This window comes from Pelodiscus sinensis, chromosome 6 (genome assembly GCF_049634645.1).
Source record: "Pelodiscus sinensis isolate JC-2024 chromosome 6, ASM4963464v1, whole genome shotgun sequence".
In the NCBI taxonomy this organism is placed as follows: domain Eukaryota; kingdom Metazoa; phylum Chordata; order Testudines; family Trionychidae; genus Pelodiscus; species Pelodiscus sinensis.
In genome coordinates this window covers 40,788,130-40,816,053 of record NC_134716.1, presented here as the reverse complement: position 1 = coordinate 40,816,053, position 27,924 = coordinate 40,788,130, and the positions used below count along the sequence as shown (strand labels likewise).

Genomic DNA, 27,924 nt, shown 5'->3' with positions numbered 1-27,924 from the left:
GTTATCTCAGTGCCTGATCTTTTGAAAAAAAAAATGCTTGAATATTCTAGGTTAGGATTTCCCAAACTGCGGTCCGCAGCCCATTACCAGTCCTTAGGAAAAAAATACTGGGCCTCAGAAAAATGTTTGCAAGAGCCCGCTTCGCTGCCCACAACCCCCAAGATGAATGCTGCGCTGAACTCCCAGTGTCAATGGAGGTAGTGCGGCCTTCCTGCAGGGTTGGGGGGCAGTTCTGCAGCTGTGCACCAGGTCCTGGAAGTGCGCAGGCTGCTCTCCCCTCTGCCCTAACAGCCGGTGCGGTACCTAAAACGCTGGTCCATCACGCGCTGGGGACTTTGTACCCCTGCTGCCTTCCTGCGCGCAAGGGAATGGGTGGAAATCCGGGACTGCGCCTGCTCCAGCTGCTTGGGTGGCGCGTGCTGACATGGGAAGTGGAGGAGCAAAGCGAACGCTATCTGAGCCGTTAGGGCAGGTGCGGTCTGGGACTCCCCCTGTCCCCTCCCCCCACGAGGGAAGGCAGCAGAGGAATAAAGTCCACAGTGCGCCGGCTCCAGCTGCTTGGGCGGCGCACGCTGCCGTGGGGAGCAGAGAAGCGAGGTGTGCGCTGCCCGAGCGGTTGGGGCTGGCGCAGTCTGGGACTCCCCCTACCCCTGCACAGGAAGGCATCAGGCGTGCAATGGACCAGTGTGTCAGGTACCACGCTGCTGTTTGGGGGATGGAGAAGCAGCCCGTGCACTTCTTGGGCCTTGGCAGCTACAGGATCCCAAGGTATCGGTCCTTGTCCCCTCCCCAGACCCCCACAAGTACCCTGCCCCAGAACCCACAAGCTCCCTGTCCCTTGCCCCAGCACTTCATTGGCACCCTTCCCCAGAACTCTCTCCCTTTACCCACAAGCACAGTTGGGGCCACATTAGTGAGGTTTGAGGGGTCTGGAGGGGTTGTTTTTGTATTTCACTTGTGTGGCCCCAACTGACTTTTCTGTGGGCTACAGGTGGCACTGGGGGCTTTGGGAGGACCAGAAACAATTTATTTGCATATTCATCATTTGTTTAATGAATAAGCAAATAAATGTTACCGGTCTTCCAAAAGCTCGTGAATGGATTTACTAGTCCCCAGTATCAAAAAGTTTGGGAACCCCTGTTCTAGGTCTCTGCCTATTTTGACTTTTTATTAGTCATTTGTTTTACCAGCAAATACTTTCTTTCATATATTTTCATGGGCAGCTTAAGAGCACATCACAAAAGATTAAATGAGTGCTGCCTCCTAAAGATCTGAATGAGGAGGATTTTCTAGCAGTGCACTACATGCTTTCTTTGTGAGTGTGAACGAGGGTTATGTAAAAATACATATTTTGCTTTTGGATCACTCAGGAAGGTTTCTCTTTTGTTGTGTGTATCAATCCTTCTGTCATGTTAATAGGCTTGGAATTCTGCTTCTTACCCTGCCTTTACGTGCACTGGGATGTTTCAAAAGAGCTAGAAGGTGGAGCTATGAATAATATAAGAGCAACATGGGAGTGGTCACAGCCAGGTAAACTTTGAGTAATAGAAACAGAATACTAAATGGATTAACTATACGCTGCTGCTGCTGCCAGCCTGCTGTCCTATGCTCTAGACAGCTTTGAACAGGCATATAGAAATCCCCTGTCCAAGCTACACAGATGGAGCTGAAAGAAAATAGCAGTGCTCTTTCAAGAGCAGATGGATTCTATAATGGTTCCTTTCAGGTAAGCCTGATTTTTGTAGGGGGTTGGAAAGTAATTGATAGACTTTTGGAATCTACACAGAGAAAGAGCAATTTCTGCTCTGCACATACAAATATTTCACAGCACACTTGCAGGCATATCCTGTCATTGTGCCAAGATTTTTATATAAAGGGACCAAACACAGCTGGCTTGTTTACTGAGGCTCCTTTTACAGCCTTTCTTTGTTACCCAGAGTCCTGGGATAGCTGAGAAGTCTCTTGTTCACATTCAGGTTCCTGAAGTCACCTGTGCTCACAGATCTCATCACTGACTTTTACCACTCTGTGCTGAGCATTTCAGACTAAAATCCTATTCAGTTGTTAGTAGGATTGTTAATTTACAGTGCCTGCTTCGTTTGCAGCTGAGGGTGATTGAAATAGTCATCACTGTGGTGCTGACACCTGCCTCATCAAAGCAAGCAAAATTAACAGAAGGGAGAGTATTAGAACCCCAACTTTTAACTTCTAATCAAAGAACTATTCTTACCCTAAGAAAAATAGTCACATACATAAATCACTCAGGGCAAAACTTGCTGCTTCAAGAGCACCATTCTGCAACAGGGAGTGACAAGGGGGCAAGCAGGATTTAGGGAACCTGCTCAGAGGGTCCACGTGCTATGCACAACATGGAGCCCAGCTTAGTGAAGGTTCCCTGCATATCCATGTACAGCAAGACATGAGTAGGAAGGGAGGGAAATGAGAAGAAGGAACAGAGAGGCCAATGTATCCACCCTGTGGCAGATATACTCGACATTGTTTCCTGGGGGCATATGGGTGCGAGAGACTATCTGAAGTTGCTTTGTTGGGAAAGGAGTCCTTCCTTTCCCTGCACAATCTCCAAGCTCACCTTGCCCCGCATACAGCAAGGGGAATGAGTGAGAAGGACATTATTTGGCTTTTATTGTTGTGGGGCCATGCATATAAGACAGTCAAGATTCACATTAGACAGGGGTGGGGAACTTCAGGTCCAGGGGCCAGATGCGGCCCCCAACTTGCCTGGATCTGGCCCTTGAGGCTCCACATTGGCGAACCTGTGCTAGCACTCCAGCCCCCCTGCCACATACCCACAGGGCTGGAGCACACAATCTACTAGCCTGGTGTGCAAGGGGAATGTATTTCTCCTTCTCAATCAGGGGCTTCTCACGTGTGTGCAGCCTCCAGACTGATTTTTCTGTGGGTCAGCAGCCCTCAACCCAAAAAAGGTTCCCCACCCCTGACATAAAGCATCAAGCTGGTACTACCGAGCATCCATGTGACTCCTTTTATGTTCTGCATTCTAATGGAAATATTCACATCAATCTGATAGTATCTGTGGAGGGTTTTTTCAAAGTTATACATTTTGCTGACTGAACTAAAACACAACAATAAACCATAGTTATTACTAATGCAGTGTCTTACTATGAGCTCGGAGAGAAACTACAGTCGTAGTAAAATCAGAGTTTCAAATTACTTCAACACATGAAGTGCCCATTGCAATTCTGAATCAGCTGAATCATAGAACAAACTGAGACAGCCTAAGAGCACTCAAATTCTATGAAGTTAGTGAAGAGGCATGCTTTTAGAACTGGATACCACTGACTTCAGTGGTCCATACTCCAGATTATCAGGCCTGGATTTGACCAATAGGGATGTTTTTGCTGGAAGAAAATAATGTTTCATTATAAAGGGATTCTATTTGTAACATATGACTCATTCCCTCAAAGGATGAAAATCAGAAGATAATATCTAGCTTCCTGTGCACAAAAATAAATCACTTGAGAGAGGCCTGGGAGAAAAACAAGATCATTAGCTCTCCCTCTTTCCTTCTATTTCTCTTAAGTGTTAATCTCTTCAAAAGCATGATGTCTGGTAGTTTCTGTTGTTCTGGTAGTATTACATTACACCACCAACCATTTCTCTGCTGTTCAATGAAAAGGTCAAAGTAGTCAGCAATTCTCCAGGCCATGGACATGAGGGCATAGAGGAAAGTGATTAATTTATTTAAACCCTTTTTAAATCTCTGGTACCACCCTATCAGTTCATACACACCTGAGAGTTTATGTTGTTTAATGATTAAACCACAAAATAACAGAAAAGAAGACAGGGGCAAAGTAAATCTGCTGCAGTGAGTTTGTTTTAGAAAGTAAATAAGACAGCTTTCAACAGGGCTCAGTGGAACTGACTCGTTTGTGGTCAAAGGGTCATAATGTTTTCCTTCAGGAACTGAAAGACTATTTGCCTTGCAATGGGAAAGACTAAGATAGACAGGCCATAACAAGTAAAAAGAGCAATTGCTTTTACTTATTATTTCTTACTTATTTTTATTATTTATATACATAGTTTAGCTTTTTCCATTTCCCCTTGTCTATAGATACTTAAGCACATAGCCCCAGATAACATAACAGTGTTCTCATTGTATTACACAAGCATAAACTGTTACACAAGACAGTGACAGACAGCATACACAAAAAATCAGTAATCTGCTGGCAACCTTGAAAGGGGGCATGCTGCCTATTTAACAAATTTATTTCTAATATAGCCATCACTGTAGTATGTAGGCAGGCACCAAATTTAAAAAAAAAATCACATTTAAAGTCTGCAGATATCAGGATCGACTTCTTTTCATCAGTGTTACATAGATTCCACTAGAGTTGTTTGTGGTAATGGTTCCAATGAGTGCACCGCCCCTTCCAGCTGTTTTGTAACAGTACATATGCCCAAAAAAAACCTACAATCTCTATCATATAAGCCCTTTTCCCTCCTCATTTGCAGCTTCAGCTTCCAAGAAGTGTCTCTAAACAACAAGGCTAATACCTGTGACTTGTACAGCAATTGTTGCATTCTTAGCAAATTCAACTACACTTAAAACCATCCCAGGAAAGCGGCACCGTTTAGTGCATGCCAATAATTTTGAGGTAGCTATAAGGAGTGATGGAGAGTGATAAGTATCAGTAGCTTACATGCATAGCTCACAAGATACATAGCTCCTTCTTCACTGAATTTTATCCACGCCCCATAGCACACTCTTACCCGTGGGCGGTGGATGACACTACAGCTTGGGGAGGCAAAATCCCTTGGCTGTGGTCCTGCCTATGCTCTGCCGAGGCACTGCCCCCACTCTGTCAAGACCCTTGTACACTGTCGTCTCCTTTTTTTTTTTTAATATACCCTGAAGTCTGTCAGATTTATTTGCAAAACTTTGTAAATAAGAGCAAGTCAGCTGCCTTGCTGAATACAACATGAAATATTATAAAATACATGATGCAACTCTTCTCTTTTACATTTGCTTAATCAGTATTTCTAAACTGATTTTATGTTTTAAATATACTCCTAAGACTTCATAAAGTAATCATTCCAGATAATTACACATTTAACATATTGAAACAAAGACATTATTTTAGGGTTACCAGGGCTATGTCTAAACTGCAAGCCTCTTTCGAAAGCCTCTTTCGAAAGAGAGCGTCTAGACTGCATGGAGAAATTTCGAAAAAGTGGCTTGCTTTTTCGAAAGAAAGCATCCAGTGAGTCTGGATGCTCTCTTTCGAAGAAGCCCTATTTACATTGAAGAACGCCTTCTTTCGAAAGAGGAACTTTCGAAAGAAGGCATTCTTCCTCGTAAATTGAGGTTTACCGCCATCGAAAGAAAAGCCGCGTTCTTTCGAATTAATTTCGAAAGAACGCGGCTTGAGTCTGGACGCAGGGGAAGTTTTTTCGAAAAAAGGCTACTTTTTTCGAAAAAACCCCTGAGTCTGGATACAGCCCAGATGATTTCATAGACTCATAGACTTTAAGGTCAGAAGGAACCATTATGATCATCTAGTCTGACCCCCTGCACAGTACAGGCCACAGAATCTCACCCACCCCTCCTATAATAATCCTCTCACCTATACCTCAGATATCGAAGCCTTCAAATACTTTGAAGACCCCAAGATGCAGAGAATCCTCCAGCTGTGATCTGTACCCCATGCTACAGAGGAAGGCGAAAAACCTCCAGGGTCTCTGCCAATCTACCCTGGAGGAAAATTCCTTTCAAAAAAATACTGGACACACTTGATCTCAGAGGGGAGTGGGACTGGCTGGGGAAGATGGGGGGGAAGGAGGGGAAACGGCCGGGGGGGAACCAGCCAGTGGAGAGCGGGGCTGGCCAGGGGAGATCAGGGGAAGGAACCAGCTGGCAGGAAGTAAGGCTGGCCGGGAGGAGGTCGGGGGGAGTGGGGGCTGACAAGGGGAGATATGGAGAGGGGGGAATGGCGGGTGGGAAGCAAGGCTGGCTGGGAGGGGGTTTGGGCTGGCTGGGTGGAACCAGCCAGTATGGAGTGGGGCTGGCTGGAAGGGGGTCGAGGAGAGAAGGGCTGATGGGGGGGCAGCAGGGAGGAACTGGCCAGTGGGGAGCAGGGCTGGCCCGGGCGCACAAGAACCCAGGGTACTGCCTGTCCCGCGCACGGTCCCGGCGGGGTGCACAGGCGAGTCCGGCCCCAGGGATTCCATCCCGGCCCCGCCCCCCTCCTCTCTACTGTGTAGTTGTGTACTGCCTGGCCTCACAGTGTGAGCATGTCTACCAGCCAGGCAGTACACAACTACGTTCTGATACTCATGATGATAATAAAACGTACCTAATTAGAAAATACCGGACATTTATATGTCCGGTATTTTCTCAATTTGTTTCCCAGACAGAAAGCTCAAATACCGGACTGTCTGGTTCAAAACCGGATACCTGGCAATCCTACATTATTTTTAAATTAATTGGATCAGTTTAGTGCACAAGTGACAATGGTTCACAAGGGTTAGCCCCTTCCGCCACTATGTTTACCTGTGCCTTCACAGGTACGGATGCTAGCAGCTCCCATTGGCTGCAGATACCTTTCCCAGCCAATGGGAGCTGCGGGAAGTGGCATGGATCAGGATATTGCTTCCCATAGATCCCATTGGCCAGGAACAACAATCTGCAGTGAACAGGAGCTGCATGTGCCCATACCTGTGAACATTCAGAGGTGCAGGTGAATACAGCAGCAGTGGCTCATCGGGGCTAACCCTGGTGAACCAGATCAGGCGTGTGGGGCAGTATTTGCCCACTGCTGGTTTAGTGTGTTCATAACAAAATTAATTACTTTTAGAAAAAGGAAACACTAATTTATTGTGTGACCTCCATAATAATAGATATGTTAATTACATTTCATCATATGTTTTTGTTAAAAATATGTTTCCAAAGATTTGATGCATAAAAACAAGGAATTTTGTATCTTACTAAGGTATTGATTTGGTGGAGGGTTCTCTTAAATATAGTTCATCATCTAGTCAGAAGTAAAGAAAGGGGTACTCATTTGTCCAGCTTCTTCTATCCAACACCCATGCTCTTACCCCCGGGCTGTGTCTAGACTGGCAAGTTTTTCCACAAAATCATCTGATTTTGCGGAAAAACTTCCCAGCTGTCTACACTGGCCGCTTGAATTTCCGCAAAAGCACTGACGATCTCATGTAAGATTGTCAGTGCTTTTGCGGAAATACTATGCTGCTCCCATTTGGGCAAAAGTCTTTTTCCGAAAAACGTTTGTGCAAAAGGGCCAGTGTAGATAGCATTGATTTGTTTTCCGCAAAAAGGCCCCAATCGCGAAAATGGCGATCGGGGCTTTTTTGCGGAAAAGCGCGTCTAGATTGGCCATGGACACTTTTCCACAAAAAGTTTAATGGAAAACTTTTCCGTTAAAAAGCATTTCCGGAAAATCAGGCCAGTGTAGACATAGCCCCGATGTATAGCACAACTGTAACACTTCAATTATAAAGCCCATATGCTAAATTCCTTGTTTCAATAGATATCTTGTTGCTAAAACTCACGAATTAACACAAACCATTTTTGTCAATGTCTTCAGGTTTTTAATAGATGGTTTCATTGGAAAATGCCACATAATTAAGGAACAGGTACATTCTTATGTCTGTTTAACCATAGAGAGCGGCCATGTGTTTATTGAACAGACTGTTAATGTCAGATGTTGAAACGTCTGTGTCCCATGTGTCTGTGTCTCTCTCTTTATATCTGCACCATACATAAGTATGTATGGAGGCTATGCAATATTTTGCCATCTAGGCTTGAATGTTGTTAATGTCACACCTGTAAACAGCTCTCTAATTTAATCATCTGGACATCTGTGCCATGCTGTTACCTACTCAAGCCTGTCATTAAAGGCACAATCAAGCTCTAAACATTGTTTAATAAAATTTAGTTTCCACTGTATAGGGCTAACCTGTCTCCTCTCTCAAACATCGTAATTGGGTTGTAATCTGAAGACTACTGTAAGTCAATGCTAAGACTCTGCGCTCTCATTAAAGCTGCTGCTAATTAATAAGTTTGACCTCTTCCTTCCCAGACCTATGATAGGTGGCACATACTGAGGACTTGTCAGAGGCACTCCTATATATTCAAAGCCACTTGACTTGTTAAGTAACCAGCAAATACGAAGTATACATTGAGTTAAACACCAATAAATGGCGAATGCCACAGCAATAAGAATGTCAAGAGATAGGATGAATCAGGTTGCCAGATGATGAGAACACAAGACAAGTCAGAGGGTAGAGCAAGGAGTCAGGATCATATTTATGACTTTCTGTGATTTATTTTAAATGAGCAGCATCAAGAGTTGTGTCTTCTGTTTCTGCTTTAGTTCCTCTGGTCTTACTTCTCCACCTATCAAAAGTGTTGTCAGCTGTTACAGCGAGCAGCTTTCTTACTGTTTTCTCTAAGCTAGGTCGGGCAAACCCCTCAGCTGTCCATCACATTCTTACCCGCCCATTCACTGAATCATGGACTTACACAGCCCCAGCTCTGCCCCTTATGCCCGAAGCTCAACCCGTTCCATCCAAAACTATGCTCCTTCAGCAACCTCTCACCATGGAGCCAAGCCCCACCCAGCCCTGAAGCCTGATGCTTCCTGACCAGCCGGAGAGTTGGAAGCCATGGATCCGGGCTGATGCAGCCTCAGCCCTCCCAGGCAGCATAGGCAGTTTGGGGAAGGCAATGCCTTCCCTTGCCTACATTACCCACCCAGCTGCCTTGTTCTGCACAGCTGATTTAAAAATATTGAGTGTACATAGCTGGGCTTAATAGACACAATTTGTGCATCTTCACTTTGCACTCACTGAATTTAAATGTATTGATTTATCTTCCATCTCTCTGCACTGTATGTGCGAGGGATATTTTCCTGAATATGAAGGTAATCAATATTTCTCTCTTGTTCAGTAGCTTTGATATTTTGCAGCATATGTTGACAACAATTGATGTGAAAGTCTCCCAGACTCTTGGACCTCACATTATTGATGTGGAAAATTCTCTCACACAACACAACATGCCTATTGATACCTTTATAAATATCAGTGACATGCTAGTTAACAGAAAAGGCAGGATAAAGAACAAATCCAGGATGAACAGCATGCTAGGGAAAAAGGGGATCTGATGAATCCCTATAAAACATCTTCATTTACACCTGAATAAATTAATGTCTGAAACTTTGAGGAGATGAATTTTACAGGTCAAATATAAACCAAAAGTCTCTAAACACCCAGACAATAACAAAAGCACAAGCAGTTATGTACTTATATTTGGACATGCAACTATTATGATGTGTAAACAAATCAAATATTTCTACACATTAAAAGCAACTAAGTATCATTTGGATATGTAGACACTAAATAAGCACTGAGGTTCAAAGTCATGCTAACTAATCTCTAACAACAATATAACAGCTCCTTCCTAAGCAATCTGTAACGTTTCAGTAGTTACCCTGGTGCAGTGATGTTAGCCCATCTTTCATCATCTGGGAAAATTCTTGGGTGTGTACTATGTCTAGACAGAATAGTAAACAATCAAGAGCGGAAACTGTGCTGGCTTTGTATAACAGATTGCGGTGGAGTCACATCTAAAATATTCTTATTCAAAACTGGTATGATAGAAGTAAAGAAAGGACAAGAGAAGTGAAACAAATGGTTCCAAATTCAGAGGACATGGCTATGTAGACAGACTATGGCAAAGAAATCTGTTTTCTGATATCATGAGGACATCATTTGGGTTTACAGAATAACTTCACAATGGGACAAACCCTCCACATTCAACCAGGTGCTATTTTGCTACCAGGAAACCCCAACAGATCTAAACTATCATAGCAAGTAAAGGGAGGAAGCAGAGAGTCTACAAGTCAGCACTGTCTGATTGTCAAAATTCTCAGGAGATGGCTCAACACATATTGAGAATTTTGATAATGAGACTGTGCTGATTATTTATGTAGATTCCAGAATTTGGCCATAGAAAGGGAGATCACCAGTTTTTATACATTGTGTAATCCATCATATCTACAGAAAAAACAAGTAGTTATGAAGTATGGGTATTTTAAAAGTTTGGCAGTCCTGTGAGAAGAAAAGTATCTAGCTAATTTCTCATAAGAACATACATAATATAAAGCATGAATTCTATGGGCCATATCTACCATGATCTCTGAAACTTCTTTGAAGCTTGATGCAAAAATGGTTAATAAAATGATACCTTGTCATCATTTTAGATTTTTACAAACTTACCTTTGCCTTAACTGGATTTCAGAAGACCATTACAATTACTTGCATACATATGATGCTTCCAAAGTAATAGCTTAATGTTTATGTTTTTGTTGCTTATAAAATGTAAAGCTTATTAAAGAAAATCCTAGGAAATCCCTACTTTCTCCCAATAAAATAATGTGTGTGAAAACTTCAAGGAAGAAGCATAATTACAGCTTTATGCTTCCTCCATGGCCATAAAGCTGTAATTATGACTTCCAGGTCCAATTGCACATACTAGAATGCAGGTCTGTAACTTCTATTTTGCTTTACTTTTCTATATAGTTAGAATGACCTATTGGGATTTTTTTTTGTCTTGCGTAAAATGTTCTGTGAATGAAGACACCGTAAATTGTAATCTTGCTAAATTACACTCAAGGGGTATCTTCTTAAAGAGCATGATGCCTCCCCCTTTGAAAGGGATCTGAAGATAGACTTTTTTGTGTATCTGAAAGAAAAACGGTGTGTCACTCTGTATTTATCAAGGCGGCAAAAGCTGAACCCAGGAGTGTTTTGTCATTACTTCCTCCTCCTCTCTTCAAAGAGAAAAATCTTAGTTTGAAACCCATACAAAAAATTCTGAATGTATTCTTACGGACACCAATTTTTATATAGCCTAAAATATTCATTTGTTTACCTTTTAAAGAAAATATGTATAGTTGGGAAATATGTTGTTATATCTAAGCTCATGTTTCCACTAAAAAGATGGAAACCTTTGATTGTTTATTTCTTAAAAGCTTAAGATGCTATAGCCCTCTTTCATGATATTCACTTACAAATGGTTTGTATCTAAATTCAATTATGTAATACAATAATTTACTGATACCAATGCTGTATGTGTAGTAATATCTTTTATATATTGATCTCGAATAAAGTAATCTTATAAATGGTTACTATTATAACAAGCCACTTGATTATCAAATATTTACAGCATTTGGGGAATTAATTTTCAGGCAGTGGTTAAGCATCTTCCTGACCAGACAATTTCATGACTGAGATTTGGGGGGGGACTGTCTTAGTGGTCAGAGGAGAAGTCAGAAGCCAGGAGACAAGAATTTGAGGCCACGTCTACACTGGTGAAGAAAATTGATGTAAAATATTCAATTCAATATGACAGTTGCATACCTGGAGTTGATGTACCTTACATCAATTTTCTGGGGAAGCCCCTCAGTAGGAGGTCAATGGGAGAAATGCTCCTGTTGACTTCCCTTCTTCCTCACGACTGTAAGAAGTACTGTGTTCAACAGGAATGCCATCAGCTTTCAATTTAGTAGGTCTTTACTAGACCCATGGCTAAATCAAATGTTGGAAGATTGACTGCCAAAGTGTCAATCTCTGTGGAAGTGATGACAAGCCCTGATACAGGCCAAAGGCCAATCCAGGTTTCAGGTGCCAGGCAGATTCAATTACTGGGTGATCAGAGCCTGAGACAAGCCAGAAGGCAGACTGGAAGTCAGGGTCAAGTAGTAGGTTGGGTCAGGATACCAGTAAATCAAAGTCAGGCAACAGGAGAGGGTAATGCAAGGGAGGCAGTCCTAAACAGGGAACAACAACCCAGTTTCAAAAATGATTTTCTGTTTGGTTTAAATAGAAGTAGGGAACCAATTAGGATCCTTGGAGTTTTGCCCAGTCATCTGGCATCCTTTTCTGATCTGAGCTTTGAGTTCTCTTAATAGATCACTGGGAGGTGGATTAGAACACACTCACTCCTAGAAAGCCCTGGGCTGGTATTTGAGATCCATGAATGCTGGTGCTCAGATGAGAACTGCCTTTCCGAAGCTTATTAAGAGGAGATACAGTAATACCTTCTATACAGTAATGAAAATGAAGGGGAGGGGTTCCTCTGGTGGCAATTTAAAAGGCCTGGGAGTCCAGTTACTGCTGCCGCTGTCACAATACTGCAACTGGCCCCTTTGTGCAGATCAGTATCAGAGCACAGAACTACCCTGTTCCTCTGTTGTCTTGTTAAAGGAAAGAGCAGAAACTGGCTTTTCACATCTATAGATAACTAGTACTACATTAAAGAAAGAAGTCCGATTCTGGTTTTGAACTAATGTGTTATTTACAATTTTGCTATTTCTCAGAATGACAGTGAAGATGAAGTTATAAATGAAGAAGGGTTAAGAAACCACTCATTCAGAAGCAGGAATTTACAAAATAGTGATGCTGTGCACACTAACCTGGTAAGGTTTTTGTTTTTCTTCGCATGCCAAGAATATTCAGTGCAACAGACTGCTGGCTAAGCCAGAGTTCTGCCACTACAGCCTGGTTGAAAAGGACAATGGAAGCCAGCTGAGCAAGCCCGGGCCTGAAAGGCTAATGGAAAGCAGCTGTGGGGCTCATTAGCCAGCAGGTTAGATAAGGCAGCCAGAGGGAAGGTGAATGAGGCAGAGTGTGGTTGAATATGTTTCTTAGCTGGAAGGAAAAGGTAGCTGAATTAGCCTGTGGGCAAATAAAGCTCTGTAAATAGAAGGTGGTGGGAAGTTGGCACAAGCAATAAAAAGACATGGTGACTGCACAAGAGTGTCTCTCCTGGTGATTTGTGGCTCAGGAAGAAGTCCCAGAGAAAGGCAGCCTGAGCAAAGACCTTGCTGTGTGAGTCACAAGAGTAACTATGTTTATGCTCAGAATGAACCAGATGTGTACCAGGTTTGGTGGTGTCATCAAGACAGAAAATGAATATGCACTGATAACCAGGAATAAAATAAATAAGTGAATTAGAACTGACATCAGTAAACTGAGAGATGAGCCAGCCCTGTTCTCAGAAATACATTAAAAAGAAATGGAGACATTGACATCACCACCAAGATTCCTGAAAATGCTATAATTTGTATAAAATCTACCCAGAACACAGCGGCTGTGTCTACACTGGCATGAATTTCCGGAAATGCTTAAAACGGAATACTATTCCGTTTTCAGTTTTTCCAGAAAAGGAGCGTCTACATTGGCATGCTGCTTTTCTGGAAAAGCCCTTTTTCCGGAAAAGCATCTGTGGCCAATGTAGACAAGCTTTTCCGGAAAAGAGCCCCGATTGCCATTTTCGCGAACGGGGCTTTTTTCCGGAAAAGACTACTGGGCTGTCTACACTGGCCCTTTTCCGGAACAGTGTTCCGGAATAAGGACTTATGCCCGAGCGGGAACAGAATAGTTTTTCTGGAATAGCGGCTAATTTTGTACAGTAGAGCGTCGTTGCTTTTCCGGAAATTCAAGGGCCAGTGTAGACAGCTCGCAGCTTATTCCGGAAAAGCGACAGATTTTCTGGAATAAGTGGCCCAGTGTAGACACAGCCAGCAAGCCTGGTCCTGATGAGTATTAAAAGTGGGGAGTTGACATATGGTATGTCTGCACTTGTAATTGCAAATATAATTTCCAGTTTGAGGAACCATACCCATCCAAGAAGCTAGGCATGCACTCGTCCTGGCTAGCCTCTCCCACTGCTTGCACTGCAGTGGTAACATTGTTTTGAGCTTCTTAGCTTGTTCCGAACTAGCATAGGTTATGTACTCAGGTGGGTAGCCACTCCTCCTGTTCTCACAGCTCTGTGGCTACACAGCTGGTTTTAGCTGTTTTCCCTTCTGTCTTTATTAAGGGTTTTTATAGGTTTTACTCAACTCAATCTAAAACCTCATGACCAGATTTTACACTGTACATATTTTTGACCATAAACAAAATGGAATTCTACTTTCCAGAATCTGCTAACACTGAAAGGAGTATTTTCTTCCTCTTAGATTTTGCTGGCGTTTGATCTGGCTCTACAACATTTTTAGTTGTTATTTTTCACAGAGGATATAAAATTATACCCTTTCTCCCCAAATTGAGAACATACTTGATTTTGCATTATAATTACCCATCCACTTCATAGTCCAAATCCCGGCACAACAGTAAATAAGATTCAACATTCAATTGTCAAAGAGTGACAGAAATGCTATAGAGATGGTTTTGCATCAGCTATTTGTTTTATTCCCTTTAGCTATATGAATTACCCTCTTGGTGAACCACTAATCACGGTGGCTGTGTCTACACTGCACCCCTTTTCCGGAAAAGGGATGCAGATTAGACACATCGTTATTGCAAATGAAGCGGGGATTTAAATATCCCCCGCTTCATTTGTATAAACATGGCTGCCACTTTTTTCCGGCTCGGGGATTTGCCAGAAAAAAGCGCCAGTCTAGACGGGGATCTTTCGGAAAATAAAGCCTTTTCCGAAAGATCCCTTATTCCTGATTTTAAGAGAAATAAGGGATCTTTTGGAAAAGACTTTATTTTCCGAAAGATCCCAGTCTAGACTGGCACTTTTTTCTGGCAAAGCCCCGAGCCGGAAAAAAGCGGCAGCCATGTTTATACAAATGAAGCGGGGGATATTTAAATCCCCGCTTCATTTGCAATAACGATGTGTCTAATCTGCATCCCTTTTCCAGAAAAGGGGTGCAGTGTGGACACAGCCTGAGGGTATGTTTATACTGCAGAGTTTTTCCGGAATAACAGCTGTTTGTCCAGAAAAACTACACTTACATCCATGCTGCAATTGCGTTCTTTCGACAGAAAGTCGAAAGAACACGGTGGATTTTCTGACCATGGTAAACCTCTTTCTTCGAGGAAATAGCCTTTTTCTGAAAGAGCTCCTTTGGGGAAAAAAGCATGTATGGTCAGGGAAGAGGGATTGTGGGGTTCTTTTTTTCCCCCCCCATAAGAAGAGGCCTCCAGGAAAAAGCTTAGGTGCCCTAGTGGCTACACTGTCTATAGTAATCACAACTCAAATGTGAGATAGCATCCACATTGATTGCACGCTATCTTTCAAGGAAAGCAGATCACTTTTTCAATCTGCTTTTGCTGTGTGGACACTCTCTTTCTAAAGACGTTTTTTCCAGAAGATCTCTTTTGGAAAAGCTTCTTCCAAAAGAAGCCTACAGTCTAGACATAGCCTTACATATTTAAGAGTCAAAAAATGTTGACATTCAACATTTTTCTTTTCTATTTTTACTTTCAAAGGGTCCAACAAAATCTCGGAACATGCACTTAGGGCTTGTCTGCACAATGACGTCAACGCACACTAAATATCATAAATATTTTCACAAAATAATCTTAATTTTTCAAAATGTTCCATTAGATGCTCTAATTAGTACCTTTACCTATATTGAAATCTTGCCACTTACTGAGTTTGGTGGCACCATATCAAGAGGCCTACAAGCAGTGATACAGGGTTAGCTCCTGGGGGCCCCCGCCATTAAATTTACCTGCACAGGTACCGGTAATTGCAGCTTCTGTCGGATGCGCATCGCCATTCCCAGGAAATGGGAGCTACAGCAAGTGGTGTCCCAGTCTGTGGTGCTTCTCACCACTCCCATTGGTCTGGATCAGTGAACCACGGCCAATGAGAGCTGTAGCCATGCAGGTAAATCTACTGGAGGTAGCCCACTGGGGGGTAATCCTGGTGAACTGCTGCTATGTTATTGCCCACCCGAACTAGAATAATTTACAGCCGTGCTGGGAGACTCTCAGTTTAAAATACTGTAGACTGAAAAGGGCATGGCAGTATGGGACCCCTGACAAATGCTTTCATACACCATGGGACTGAAAGCCAAAAAGAATCAAGTTCTATTCCAAGGTAGTATTTTTAAAAATTTTAACTCAATAGAATTCAATTCAGGAATAGTTAAAGAAATTGCTAACATTGTAACAGTGAGGGGAGGAGGAAGGTGTCACATTCCACCTCTGTGTCAATGTAATGAAGATATGAGTTGTTACAGATGAGCCATAGGGCTGTAAATGCTCAACCTGCAGTAGCTCATACTTCTAATTCTAGAGATTGCCTGATGTATTCAGTCTGTGGTGTGTCTGGTTAGAAAGGGTACCTATAGGGATAGATTGTGGCCTTAAAATACAGCACATGCTAGAGCAGCGATGGGCAATAAGAAGGCAGTGGTTCAACAGGATTAACTCCTGGCAAGCTGTCACCACTATATTTACCTATACTTCTGCAGTTATGGGAGCTACAATTGTCCATATCTGTGAAGGCACAGGTGAATACAATGGGGGAGGCCTATAAGGGGCTAACCCCAGATAAGTCCACAGACTGTGTTAGAGGGTTAAAAGATGGGCACTGGGCTTAGGAGAGCTGGGTTTGATTCCTGGCTCAAACACACAATTCATGTGTGATTTGGGGAAAGCCACTTAATCTACCTTTTTCCTTAGGCTACATCTAGACTGCAGGCTTCTTTCGGAAGAAGTTTTTCTAGAAGAGATCTTCCAGAAAAACTTCTTCCGAAAGAAAGTGTCCACACTGCAGAAGCGCGTCGAAAAAGCTAACTGCTTTTTCACAAGATAGCGTCCACACTGAATAGACGCTTTCTCACATTTAAGCTGTGATTGCTATGGACGGAGTGGCCTCAGGGCACCTGTGCTTTTTCCTCTTTCCTCTTCTTTTGAAAGAACTCCCTCTTCCCCATCCACATATGCCTTTTTCTGAAAGAGCTCTTTCCGGTAAAAATATTCAGAAAATACCGGACACCTGAAATGTCCAGTATTTTCTGAAATTTTTTTCCCCGGCCAGGCGGCCAAAATACTGGACACATGGCAATCCTACAACACACTCAGCAACTGGGCCCAGCCCCCGCTCCCGGCCCCCGCTGCCCCAGGACTCCCTGCTTTCCTGGTTCTGCAGTGAAGCTGCATTCTGGCTCCATCAAGAAAACAAAATGGCTGTTCGCAAAAAGCCTAAAGAACTGAAGCAAGGGGAAGCAATGCCTTCCCTGGGTCTTAGTGCTCCACCACTCCACTCTTGCTATCCCTATTCTCACTCTGCATGCACTTAAAAGCTGTTTTATTTTTGCTTAACTCATGGGGTCCTTTTTTTTTTCTCAACAGCTTTGGTCATCCACCCCCCCTTTTTTTTCCCTCAACAGAATTTTTTCCCCGGTGTTTTTTTGGGGGGGAAGGGGAGGGAGGTGTTCGGTATTTGTGGTTAAACCATCTGGCAACCCTATTCCTCGTAGAATGAGAATTACCAATGTCAGAAAAACCCCTCTGTTCTTTTGATTTTCTTTTGGAAGAACGTGATTGCAGTGTGGACATAACTGAAGGGTTTTTTTGAAAAATGTCTGTTTTTCCGAAAAAAAAAAACGCTGTAGTGTAGACATACCCCTAGTTCCCTTTCTAAGAAAAAGTAGATAGTGCTGTCCTACCTCACAGGAGTGCTATGAGATTAAATCTATTAAGGAAGAGCGTCCAGCAGTGTGGACACTGTCTTGTGCCAAAAGGGTGGATATGCTCTTGCACAATCAGTTTTTGCGCAAAAACTCTTGTGCAAAAGGCTTCTTGCACAAGAAGCCTCTAGTGTTTACGTAGCCTAAGTGTTGTGCTCTACCCTGTTCCATAGAGACCCTGTTGGGACAAATTACTTTAATTCAAACCAGGGACCTTTTAGTTTGTGCCAGCAAGGTCTATGAGAGGCAACCAGAGTGCAGAGTTCCTAAGGGTCTGTCTACACTAGCTCGTTAGTTCGAGCTAGGTAGGCAAATGAGGGCAACCGGAGTTGCAAATGAAGCCCGGGATTTATGGCGCCACAATTTTTAAATCCCCCTTAGTCTGAACTAGACACGGCAGTTAAACGTTAATTCGAACTAACTCTTTAGTTCGAATTAACTGTTACTCATGGAATGAGGAGTAACAGTTAATTCGAACTAAGGAGTTAGTTTGAATTAATGTTTAACTGCCACGTCTAGCCGCGGGCAGGTAGTTCGGACTAAGGGGGATTTAAAAATGGCGGTGCCCGGGAACATGCAAATGAAGCCCAGGATATTTAAATCCCGGGCTTCATTTGCAACTCCGGTTGCCCTCATTTGCCTACCTAGCTCGAACTAACGAGCTAGTGTAGACATACCCTAAGTGCTTCACACATTATCCCCGTATTCTGGAGGGCAGTGCTGTGAAGACAAGGCATATGAATGAACAGCACTCAATTCTAGTAGAAGAACTTTCACCAAGAGATCTGCCTTTTATGATCTACTACAAACAAAGGCTGAAAAAACAGGCTTCTCTGTATTATGGACCCTGTAAGGCAATACTTACATGAGTAAAGCTACTCACAGCTATAAGCTTTTACAGAACTAGGCCCTTGGTGGATCTCTGACATCACAAGACATTTGACCATTTTATACACCAGCAAATGCCAGTAGAGTAGTGTAAGAAGGAACATCCTGTAAGTTTGTAGTAGGTGTAGCAATGCTACCCAGTGTGTGTCCATTCAAGGCATTATGATTCCCAAGAATGCACCCTTCCCAGAGCACTCAGAATAATATTTTAGCTCCCCTAGAATTTGGGTAGTATGGCTCAAGCATTTTAAGCATTACTATACCATGGCAAAAATGAGAATAAGGAGGCATGACATGAGAAGACAGAATGAAAAATGAGTATGTTTACTTCACACTGTGTGATCAGCTAAGTCTCTTGAACCACCTTTGCAAAAGATAACAGATGCAAAATACCCATAATTTAAGTATAGAGAAAATGGCACTCTGATGGCCTTTTGACTTTAGATTCATCAGGATAGAACCCTGCTACTCCTTGGCTAGCAAATACTACCTCAGCAGGAGTAGCTTGATTCATGTTTGATCTTCATTTTATTTCCCAGTGAATATCAAAAAGAGAATAATCAAAGTTAAGGGGAATAGAACAGGTAATATTCAATACCTAGCACCACAGAGCTGAAAGGTTTTCAAAGACCTCTCTGTGAAATATGAATCTTGAAGGTTAAAGCAAGCCTCTATCCGTACAGCTTTGGACTATCGCACAGGAAAATGAGTGGCAGCTTCTGGGCACATATTTTTTTCCTACGTGCCACATTAATTATTTTGTTAGTTTTCCCATTGAGCTGTTTTGCGTCTCTCTGGAAACTAATTTAAGATGTTCAACAGAATGTAAAATATGCAGCAGGAAAAAAAACAAGATTGAAGGAGGGAAAACAGGAACAGGTTTTGATTTACAAACTTGTTTTGTGGATCTAAGTAGCTTATAAATTTATAGACTACTTTAATAGTCAAAAATTACTCAACACACAATTGCTCCAAACTACCAGCCAAACTGAATAAAATTTCCTCTTTGAAGGCCACTGTGTAGTCTACAGTATGGTTGCAATTGTATATAACATTGTAATATTTCTAGCCACACACCAAGTACAATTGATTATTACAATCTCTTGCTTTCACATGCTAAAATAACACATTGAAAGAAGGTATGAATAAAAATAATATGGGCACTTCTTTCCTTGGATTACAAAAAAATCAGTTATTTTGCAGTTTTCAATTGACAAAGCAAGAACACAATTGGCTCTAAGGCCTCTCTTCATCATTCCGGCAGTGTAAAAGGGTCTGACAGGGAGTGTAAACCTAATACTTTGTCAACTTGGATAAAAGGAGAGTAGTGTAAATTCAAATCAGGGTAAAGAATTATCGTTTAACTTCACAAATAAATTTGGCATTGATATGTAAAGACAAAATTGTGACGTATATACAGATTTATTTCAAATTTATTTTGGTTAATTCCTGCTTAAAACATTTTTAATTTATAAGGGGCAAATGCATCATTTTGTAATGTATTGAAAAGAATCCATGTTTCATTTTTAGATAGATAGATAGATAGATAGATAGATAGATAGATAGATAGATAGATAGATAGATAGATAGATAGATAGATAGATAGATAGATAGATAATACAGGTGACATTGGAAACTTTGAGTAGAAAGAGCAGAAAGAACAAAAATGATTGAAGGATAACTGGAAATGTATATGCATAGAGACAGTTGGGAATTCATGCTTTAGTTTGTTAAATCTGATGACTATAACAAAAATAAACCTCCAAATGTCCCATTTTGCTCATAAAATTATGCATTTGTTTTTGTAAAACAGTTTGTTTCCCTCTCCAGCTCGTTATCTGATCTCAGTGTCCCCTCCCACCGAGCAAATTGACTTGAAATTCTTGAAGTGGCCTCAGGCTGCACCAGAAGGGGCGGGGCCTCAAGCAGAAGGGGCAGGGCCAAGATACTTCCCTGCTTTCCCACCCACAGACAATGATTGGTCTGGGGGTGGGAGAGCACCTTTGCCATCCCTCAGGTTCCCCCTGTGCACCCATGTCCCTGGCAGTGGGAGGAGACTTCACGCACTTCCTCTTCCTACCCCCTAGCCAATCACAGCTTGGGGGCAGGAGAGTGCACAAAGTCTCCTCCCACCCTGCCAGTAGCACATGGTGCTTCTAAGCGCTGTGCACTCCTGGCAGGACAGGGGCAGGATGGAGAAAACTTTGCACGTTCCCTCCACCTTCAGACCAATCAGGATTTGGGGGTGGGGAGCATGGGAAGTCTGCTCCCACCCTGCCAGGAGCACGTGGCACTTATAAGCACCATGCGCTCCTTCCCAGGGCAGGAGCAGGGCTGAGGTAACTTTGCATGCTTCCCCCTGCCCCAGGTCCTAATTAACCTGGGGGCAGGGGAACAGCAAGGCCTCCACGGGCCATATCAACCCACTTGGTGGGCCAGTTCCAGCTCACGGAGGACCTTTTGCCCACCCCTACCCATGTACCCTTATCTGTCTGTTGCTTTCCTTTCCCCCATTGTGTCTTGTCTTTTGTCCCCTCAACATTCAAATCAGAAGAGATGGGATCACTGAGGGCACAGGAGAGACTGGCTCTTTGCTCTCCATTCCAGTAGCTGACCCCTTCCCAGACTTGAGCTGTTGGGAACTGCTGTTACAAGGAAAGTCATTCTGAGCCCCCGTATCACTGGTCTGGAGCATACTCAGTCACTCTTTGGGGATTGGGCATGTCCAATTTGGTCACCTATAGAAGCTGTGATGGGATGGAGCATGCTCACTTACTCAATATGTATGCATATGCACAGTATGGTCAGCACTAGAGCTGTGAGATGCTGAATCATGGTCAAGGAGAACAAAATCTTTGGAGTTTTTAGCTGTTAAAATAAAAAAACACTTGTAAGTAAACTACAAAATTTCAAAGGCTTATAACTTGGCCACATTTAATTGTTTCTGTTAAAATTTTCCTAAAAGGATATCCCTGACAGAAAGACTTTCTCCCTTCCAAAATTCAAGCCCCAGTTCCAAAGTATGGGTGTGCTAGAGTTTTTTAAATAAAATCTTGCCAGAATTTTTCAAATATCAGCAAAACATTTTTCTCTAGCCACCTTCTCCAAATCAGATGGACCACTTTGAAACTTGCCCAAAAAACTGAACATTGAACAGACCCCTGACATGGCAAATTTCAGTCTAAGTGGATAAAATTTGGCAGAGATATAATTACCTGAAAACAGGGTCTTATATTGAGAAGCATCAGGTAACCTTAACAGGCAGTGCTACCAGATCCACCTAAAATACAAAATTCACTTTTGATCATCTATTCAAAACTATTCTGTATTTGGCTCTTTTCCTCATCTAGTGACATCTAAAGATGAATTAGTCTCTTTTGCCTCTCCTTTTTTAATTTTGTGGGATTTGAGAAGGTTCAAAATTCAAAATGCTCATCACTTGGCAGCTGTGCTACATAACTACTGGGTTTGCCTGATGTTAATAACAGTGCTGGTCCCACACAGCAGACTCAGAGGTGCGTATACAAAATGAGAGAGAATGTGTAACATGAATAGAGTAAATGAAATAGAATGTTACTTTTCAGAGTTCTTGTTGATACTGCATGCTGATTGTGACTCAGCTATAGAATTAAACAAAATTTTGCCCTGTGAAACCACCTTACCCAACTGTTTTAAGAATTTTCTCTTTAGAAGATTACTCAGGAAATATGTCATACTCACTACATTTTTTTATGCATCTGTTTTCCAGGAGGACACGCACATCCATATTGAGAGTGATCAGCATAAAAACAAACATGAGTCAGTAGATGAGAAAACGCACTTAAAAGGGTAATTTTTTTTGGATGAGCAAGTTTTCCACCCATTTCACACCACTCAAAGCAAAAATTTGCCAGTGTTTCAGCCTCCCGCGTGACAGGCCAAAATTCAGCTGCCATATCACTAAGCCAGGCAGTCCTTTATATCTCCTAATAATTTATGGATTGCAAAAAACTACATTGTATTTAAAATTATCATGCCTTGCAACTGACCAGTATCAAGAATCTTTGCAAATTGGAGAAGGTAATATTTTTACATTAACTTGTTTTGGCCAACTGAGCCAATGGCACTGCCATTTCACAGAAGTTCATATAATAGCTGAGCCTGTTAATGGATTCCTAGTAAAATTTGAAGAATCAAACAATTGCTAGAGCCCTATCAATTTCACAACTGAAGGCAGCACCCTCCCAGCAGGGACAGGAGGTTCTGGGATGTGGAGGTGGGTGAGATCTCCTCCATGCTGTTGGGAGCATTCCCACCAGGGGCTCCTAGATTTGTGGTCCATGCCAGGAACAGAATAAGGAGAGTAGTTATAAACGGTTCACAATCCTTCTGGAAGGGCATAACAAGTGGTGTTCTGCAGGCAGCTGTTTTGGGACTGGTTCTGTTCAATATCTTCAACAATGATTTAGATATTGGCATAGACAGTATACTTATTAAGTTTGCAGATGATACTGAGCTGGGAGGGGTTGCAACTGCTTTGGAGGATAGGGTCATAATTCAAAATGATCTGGACAAACTGGAGAAATGGTCTGAGGTAAATAGGATGAAGTTTAATAAGGACAAATGCAAAGTACTCCACTTAGGAAGGAACAATAATTTCACACATACAGAATAGGAAGTGACTGTCTAGGAAGGAGTACTGCTGAAAGGGATCTAGGGGGTCATAGTGGACCACAAGCTAAATATGAGCCAACAGTGTGATGCTGTTGCAAAAAAAGCAAACCTGATTCTGGGATGCATAAACAGGAACGTTGTGAGCAAGACACAAGATGTCATTCTTCTGCTCTATTCTGCACTGATTAGGCCTCAGTTGGACTATTGTGTCCAGTTTTGAGCACCACATTTCAAGAAAACTATGGAGAAATTGGAGAAGATCCAGAGAAGAGCAACAAGAATGATTAAAGTTCTAGAGAACATGACCAATGAAGGAAGACTGAAAGAATTGAGCTTGTTTAGTTTGAAAAGGAGAAGACTGAGAGAGGACATGATAGCAGTTTTCAAGTATCTAAAAGAAGGTTACAAGGAGGAAGGAAACACATTGTTCTCCTTGGACTCTGAGTATAGGGCGAGAAGCAATGGGCTTAAACTGCAGCAAGGGAGCTTTAGGTTGGACATTAGGAAAAACTTCCTAACTGTCAGGGTGGTTAAACACTGAAATAAATTGCCTAGGGAGGTTGTGGATATTTAAGAGCAGGTTAGATAGACATCTATCAGGTATGGTCTAGATGGTACTGGGTCCTGCTGTGAGGGCAGGGGACTGGACTCGATGACCTCTTGAGGCCCCTTCCTGTTCTAGTGTTCTATGATTCTAAGGCAGGTACCCCGGGCCAATTTGGAACCCTTAGAAAAAATGGGTGCCCCAGAGCAGAAGAAACCCCAGAGCAGAAACCCCTGCCAGATCACCCTGAACTGCTGCAGGAACGGCAAAGGAAGAAGTCCCATGCCTGGGCTTTCCCAGCTGGAACAGCAGAAGGGCAAATGTCATAAGTCTGGGCTGTCTTGAACGGAGAGGCTCGGGGGGCAATATGAGCCTGGGCAGCTCTCAAGACAGTGCACAGAAGTGAGTGTGGCAATCTTGGGAGCTCTTTACAACAACTTTGTAACTTGATTCCACTTGTGGTCACAACTCCCATGGCTACCACACCATGAAATTACATGTGCAAACATCTGAAATCATGAAATGACCAATTTTAAAATCCTCAAGCCATGAAATTGACCACAATGGACCATGAATTATTGCCATGCTTGTATAGTAATTCACATCAGTGTAAAGTTGGTATAAACTAGCACCCTTCTGATCTGATAGTGTTTTACACTACTTTGCAGAGGTGTCAATGATAAAACAAGAAAATGATCTGTACACACACGCACACCAACCGTGTCTCAGAAAAGAGATTCCTGAGCTTGACATAAAATACTGATTTTCTTAAACATGTTTCCATTATATTGAGATGGAAGAAGTCTTCATATAGACAGATGTTCTGCTTTACTCTTTCCCTCAATTTCTATCACTGCCTTGTTACTTATTACCTTTGCAACTTTTAGTTTTGAACCTCAGTCCTCCCATTTTATAGTTCAGCAAGCCTCTAGCAATTCAGTTTGCTGGGTAGACAGGTATCTTGAATTTGTCTCATTCAAACTGGGTTATTTCTTCCGGCCATGTGCATGTAAAATTATCCAACTTCTATGTACAAGTTAGGAATCTGGATCCATAAATTAATCATACATACATAAAAGAATCATTACACATAAAACTTAGAAAAGTTGGCCCATAATTTGGTTTCACAAGAAGCCATAGCATTAAAATATTTCTTAAACATTTAGCATTAGTATTTGTCACATAACTTGTAAAATAATTAACTATTTTTACATAATCAAATGAATTATTCTTTTCTAGTCACTACTCTTTGAGGAACTGTGGCTTTACAAGCATTTATGAAACAATTTCTCATTTTAAACTTTGAGGACCATGTTAAAAAAGGGCAAAACTCACTGTAACTTTGAGTGCCAATCAAACATTTGAGTGTCTACCATTAGCAATTACCATTATTGTGTGTACAAACTGAGCATCTGCAAACACAGTTGTGCACACATTTTTGAACAGAGACTCCCATTCTTAGAACTGGGCCCGTAAAGTTTATAATGTTAGTAATTCATCTAGGCCGTGTCCAGACTCAGGGGTTTTTTCGGGAAAAGTAGCCTTTTCCCGAAAAAACTTCCCCTGCGTCCAGACTCAAGCCGCGTTCTTTCGAAATTATTTCGAAAGAACACGGCTTTTCTTTCGATGGCGGTAAACCTCGTTTCACGAGGAAGAACGCCTTCCTTCGAAAGTTCCTCTTTCGAAGGAAGGCGTTCTTCAATGTAAAGAGGCCGTCTTCGAAAGAGAGCATCCAGACTCACTGGGTGCTCTCTTTCAAAAAAGCGGATTTTTCTTTCGAAAGATCCGCGTGCAGTCTAGACGCGATCTTTCGAAAGATGCTCTTTCGAAAGATGCTTTCGAAAGAGCATCTTTCGAAAGAAGCCTGCAGTCTAGACATAGCCCTATAGCAGGTAGGGCTGGAGAGTGAGTTAGGAGAAAGAAGATGAAGGACACATGTTAGAAAGTCATTCATTCTAATTTATTTATATTACCATTGAGAGTTCCAAAATAATTAAGGTTTATCCACAGTGCTTTATTATTGTTCTCCAGGTCATTTTGTTCTTCCATCGGCCACTAAATATAATTACTCGCAGGAACAAAATCTCTATTTACACAGTAATTCAAAGAGCACTTTGCTTCACTTGAATTACTCTGAAGCCAGCTTTTGATGTCACTGAACATGGAGTGGGAGTAGACTATCAGGCATACAGTGAGGGCAGTGGGTATGTCTATGAAATTGTTATTCATGAATTAAATCCTAAAGATGGACCTAACATTTAACTTCATAATATTTTGTATATTCTTCTAAAGCCCATTCAAAATAAAGGATACATCATGAAGACAAATGCCTGATTGCTTTATTTAAAAAAAATCACTGCCAGTAGCCCAGCATTTCTCTGTCACAAGCCTTAAAATAGATCAGTTCATTAATAGCCACATATTATACCTACAGCATAAGATATAGGTGATGGATGTGATCACTGGGATCCCCTTGAGACTGTCACCAGATGTGCTGAAATACCACTGAGCCAACCTTCCTTGGTGCCACTTTCACCCTGGATATGTCTACACTGCAGGGGAGGGAGGGTTTGGAAAAATGGCCATTTTTCCAAAAAAAGTTCACTTACGTCCACACTGCAATCATGTTCTTTTGGAAAAAAAAAACAACGAAAGAACAGAGGGGTTTTTCCAACATTGGTAAATCGTCTTCTATGAGGAAGAACCCTTTTTCTGAAAGAGCTCTTTTGGAAAAAGGGGTATGTGGACAGGGAAGAGGGACTTCTTTCGAAAGAAGAGGAAAGAGGAAAAAGCACAGGTGCCCTGGTGGCCACTCCGTCCATAGTAATCACGGCTTAAATGTGAGATAGCATCCACACTGAATGGACTCTATCTTTCGAAAAAACAGATCGCTTTTTCGATGCGCTTTGGCAGTGTGGATGCTCTCTCTTGGAAGAAGTTTTTTCAGAAGATCTCTTCTGGAAAAGTTTCTTCCAAAAGAAGCCTGCAGTCTAGACATAGCCTCTTTCTTGCTGAGCCAGCCTCTCTGCCACCTCCTCTTCCAGCACTGACACAGAAGTGGGGTAACAGCCCTGTTCCTGGGTAGGCTCAGTCAAAGGAACTTGCCACAGCATACAGGTAAATCCATCTTATGGTGGTTAAATTTTCATACAGAGAAAACTCAAAGAAATGCAGAGTTGCTTCTCCCATCCCAGGTAACAATTATTTATACTGAGTTTATTAATTTAAAAAAGTGATTTTGTTAAATATCAAAAGTAAGATTTAAGTGATTGCAAGTAAGAGCACCCAGAGCAAAGTAAATTACAGATCAAAATAAAACAAGTCAGTTAAGCCTAATGCACTAAGAAATTTGTCACATGCAATTCCTTACTCTAACTGTAGTTCTAATCTTTTTTTCACAGTCTGAAAAGTTTCCTGTTTCTAGCAGCTATCTTGGGTTGAAAGCAGGGATAACCTCACATCTGGCAGTTGCCCCAGTTTTTGATTTCCACCTGTATACAGATTTTGCCCAAGGAGGACATCTTTGTGTTCAGTTGAAACTTTCTCACCTTCAATGAAAAGGTTCAAGGACCAAAATGGGTCCCAGTATTAAGTGACCTAAACACATGTCCTTGTGGGGACTCTCAGCCCCTCCTATAGATGAGGCTATAGGAAAAACAAACCTGTTTTATAGGTCATTGTCCTTATCCATGAGAGATCAAGTTCTAAAATAGCCTGATGATCCTCGCTTAGTAAAACAGGTTTATACTTCATATTTCTAACTTCAAATATAGGAATAATAGAGGCACACAAATACAATATAGACATTCAGCAGATTACAACTTTTCAAATGATACCTTACACAAAATATATTGTATACAGCATTTTCTAGTTATGCATATTCACATTGAGAAGCATATTTCCATAAAGCATATGGATCGCGCCATGACAGTATATGCCATCAGTTAGCCATTTTATGGCTTATATACCAGCAGGGCAGTATTAAGGTGCATATTCTAGGAGATGAATGCAAGTAAGAATAGTGATTTGTATGTACTTAAAAAACAATTAACAGTCTAATAGCAGCTTAAAAACTAACAAAACATGTAGATGGTATCATGCACTTTCTTGGGCTAAATCCACTTTTCAGATGACTGGAGTACTAGACTACTTGTTATTGTGTAAGTTTTTCCTGTAAGGCTGTGTCCAGACTCAGGGGTTTTTTTTGAAAAAAGTAGCCTTTTTTCGAAAAAACTTCACCTGCGTCTAGACTGCAGCCACGTTCTTTCAAAATTAAATCGAAAGAACGCGGCTTTTCTTTCGACGGCGGTAAACCTAATTTCACGAGGAAGAACGCCT

At 41.9% G+C, this 27,924-nt stretch overlaps 1 protein-coding gene across 7 annotated transcripts in view; it reads left to right on the top strand.

Moving 5' to 3' along the window:
- The first annotated feature begins 706 nt into the window (after positions 1–706).
- Positions 707–27,924, top strand: part of SLC28A3 (solute carrier family 28 member 3) — a 125,464-nt gene continuing 98,246 nt past the window's right edge. For 4 of the 7 annotated variants that reach the window (XR_012904718.1, XR_012904719.1, XM_075931770.1 and 1 more), the window contains exons 1-3: positions 1,534–1,726; positions 12,384–12,482; positions 22,138–22,217. Coding sequence is in view for 5 of the 7 variants with exons in the window: in XM_075931770.1 (XP_075787885.1) it covers positions 1,661–1,726; positions 12,384–12,482; positions 22,138–22,217 (245 nt within the window). In the remaining 2 variants the exon portion in view is untranslated. Of the gene's footprint in view, positions 769–1,533; positions 1,727–12,383; positions 12,483–22,137; positions 22,218–27,924 lie in introns of those variants that run through there. The other 3 variants (XM_006135882.4, XM_075931772.1, XM_075931771.1) reach the window with 3 other exon arrangements.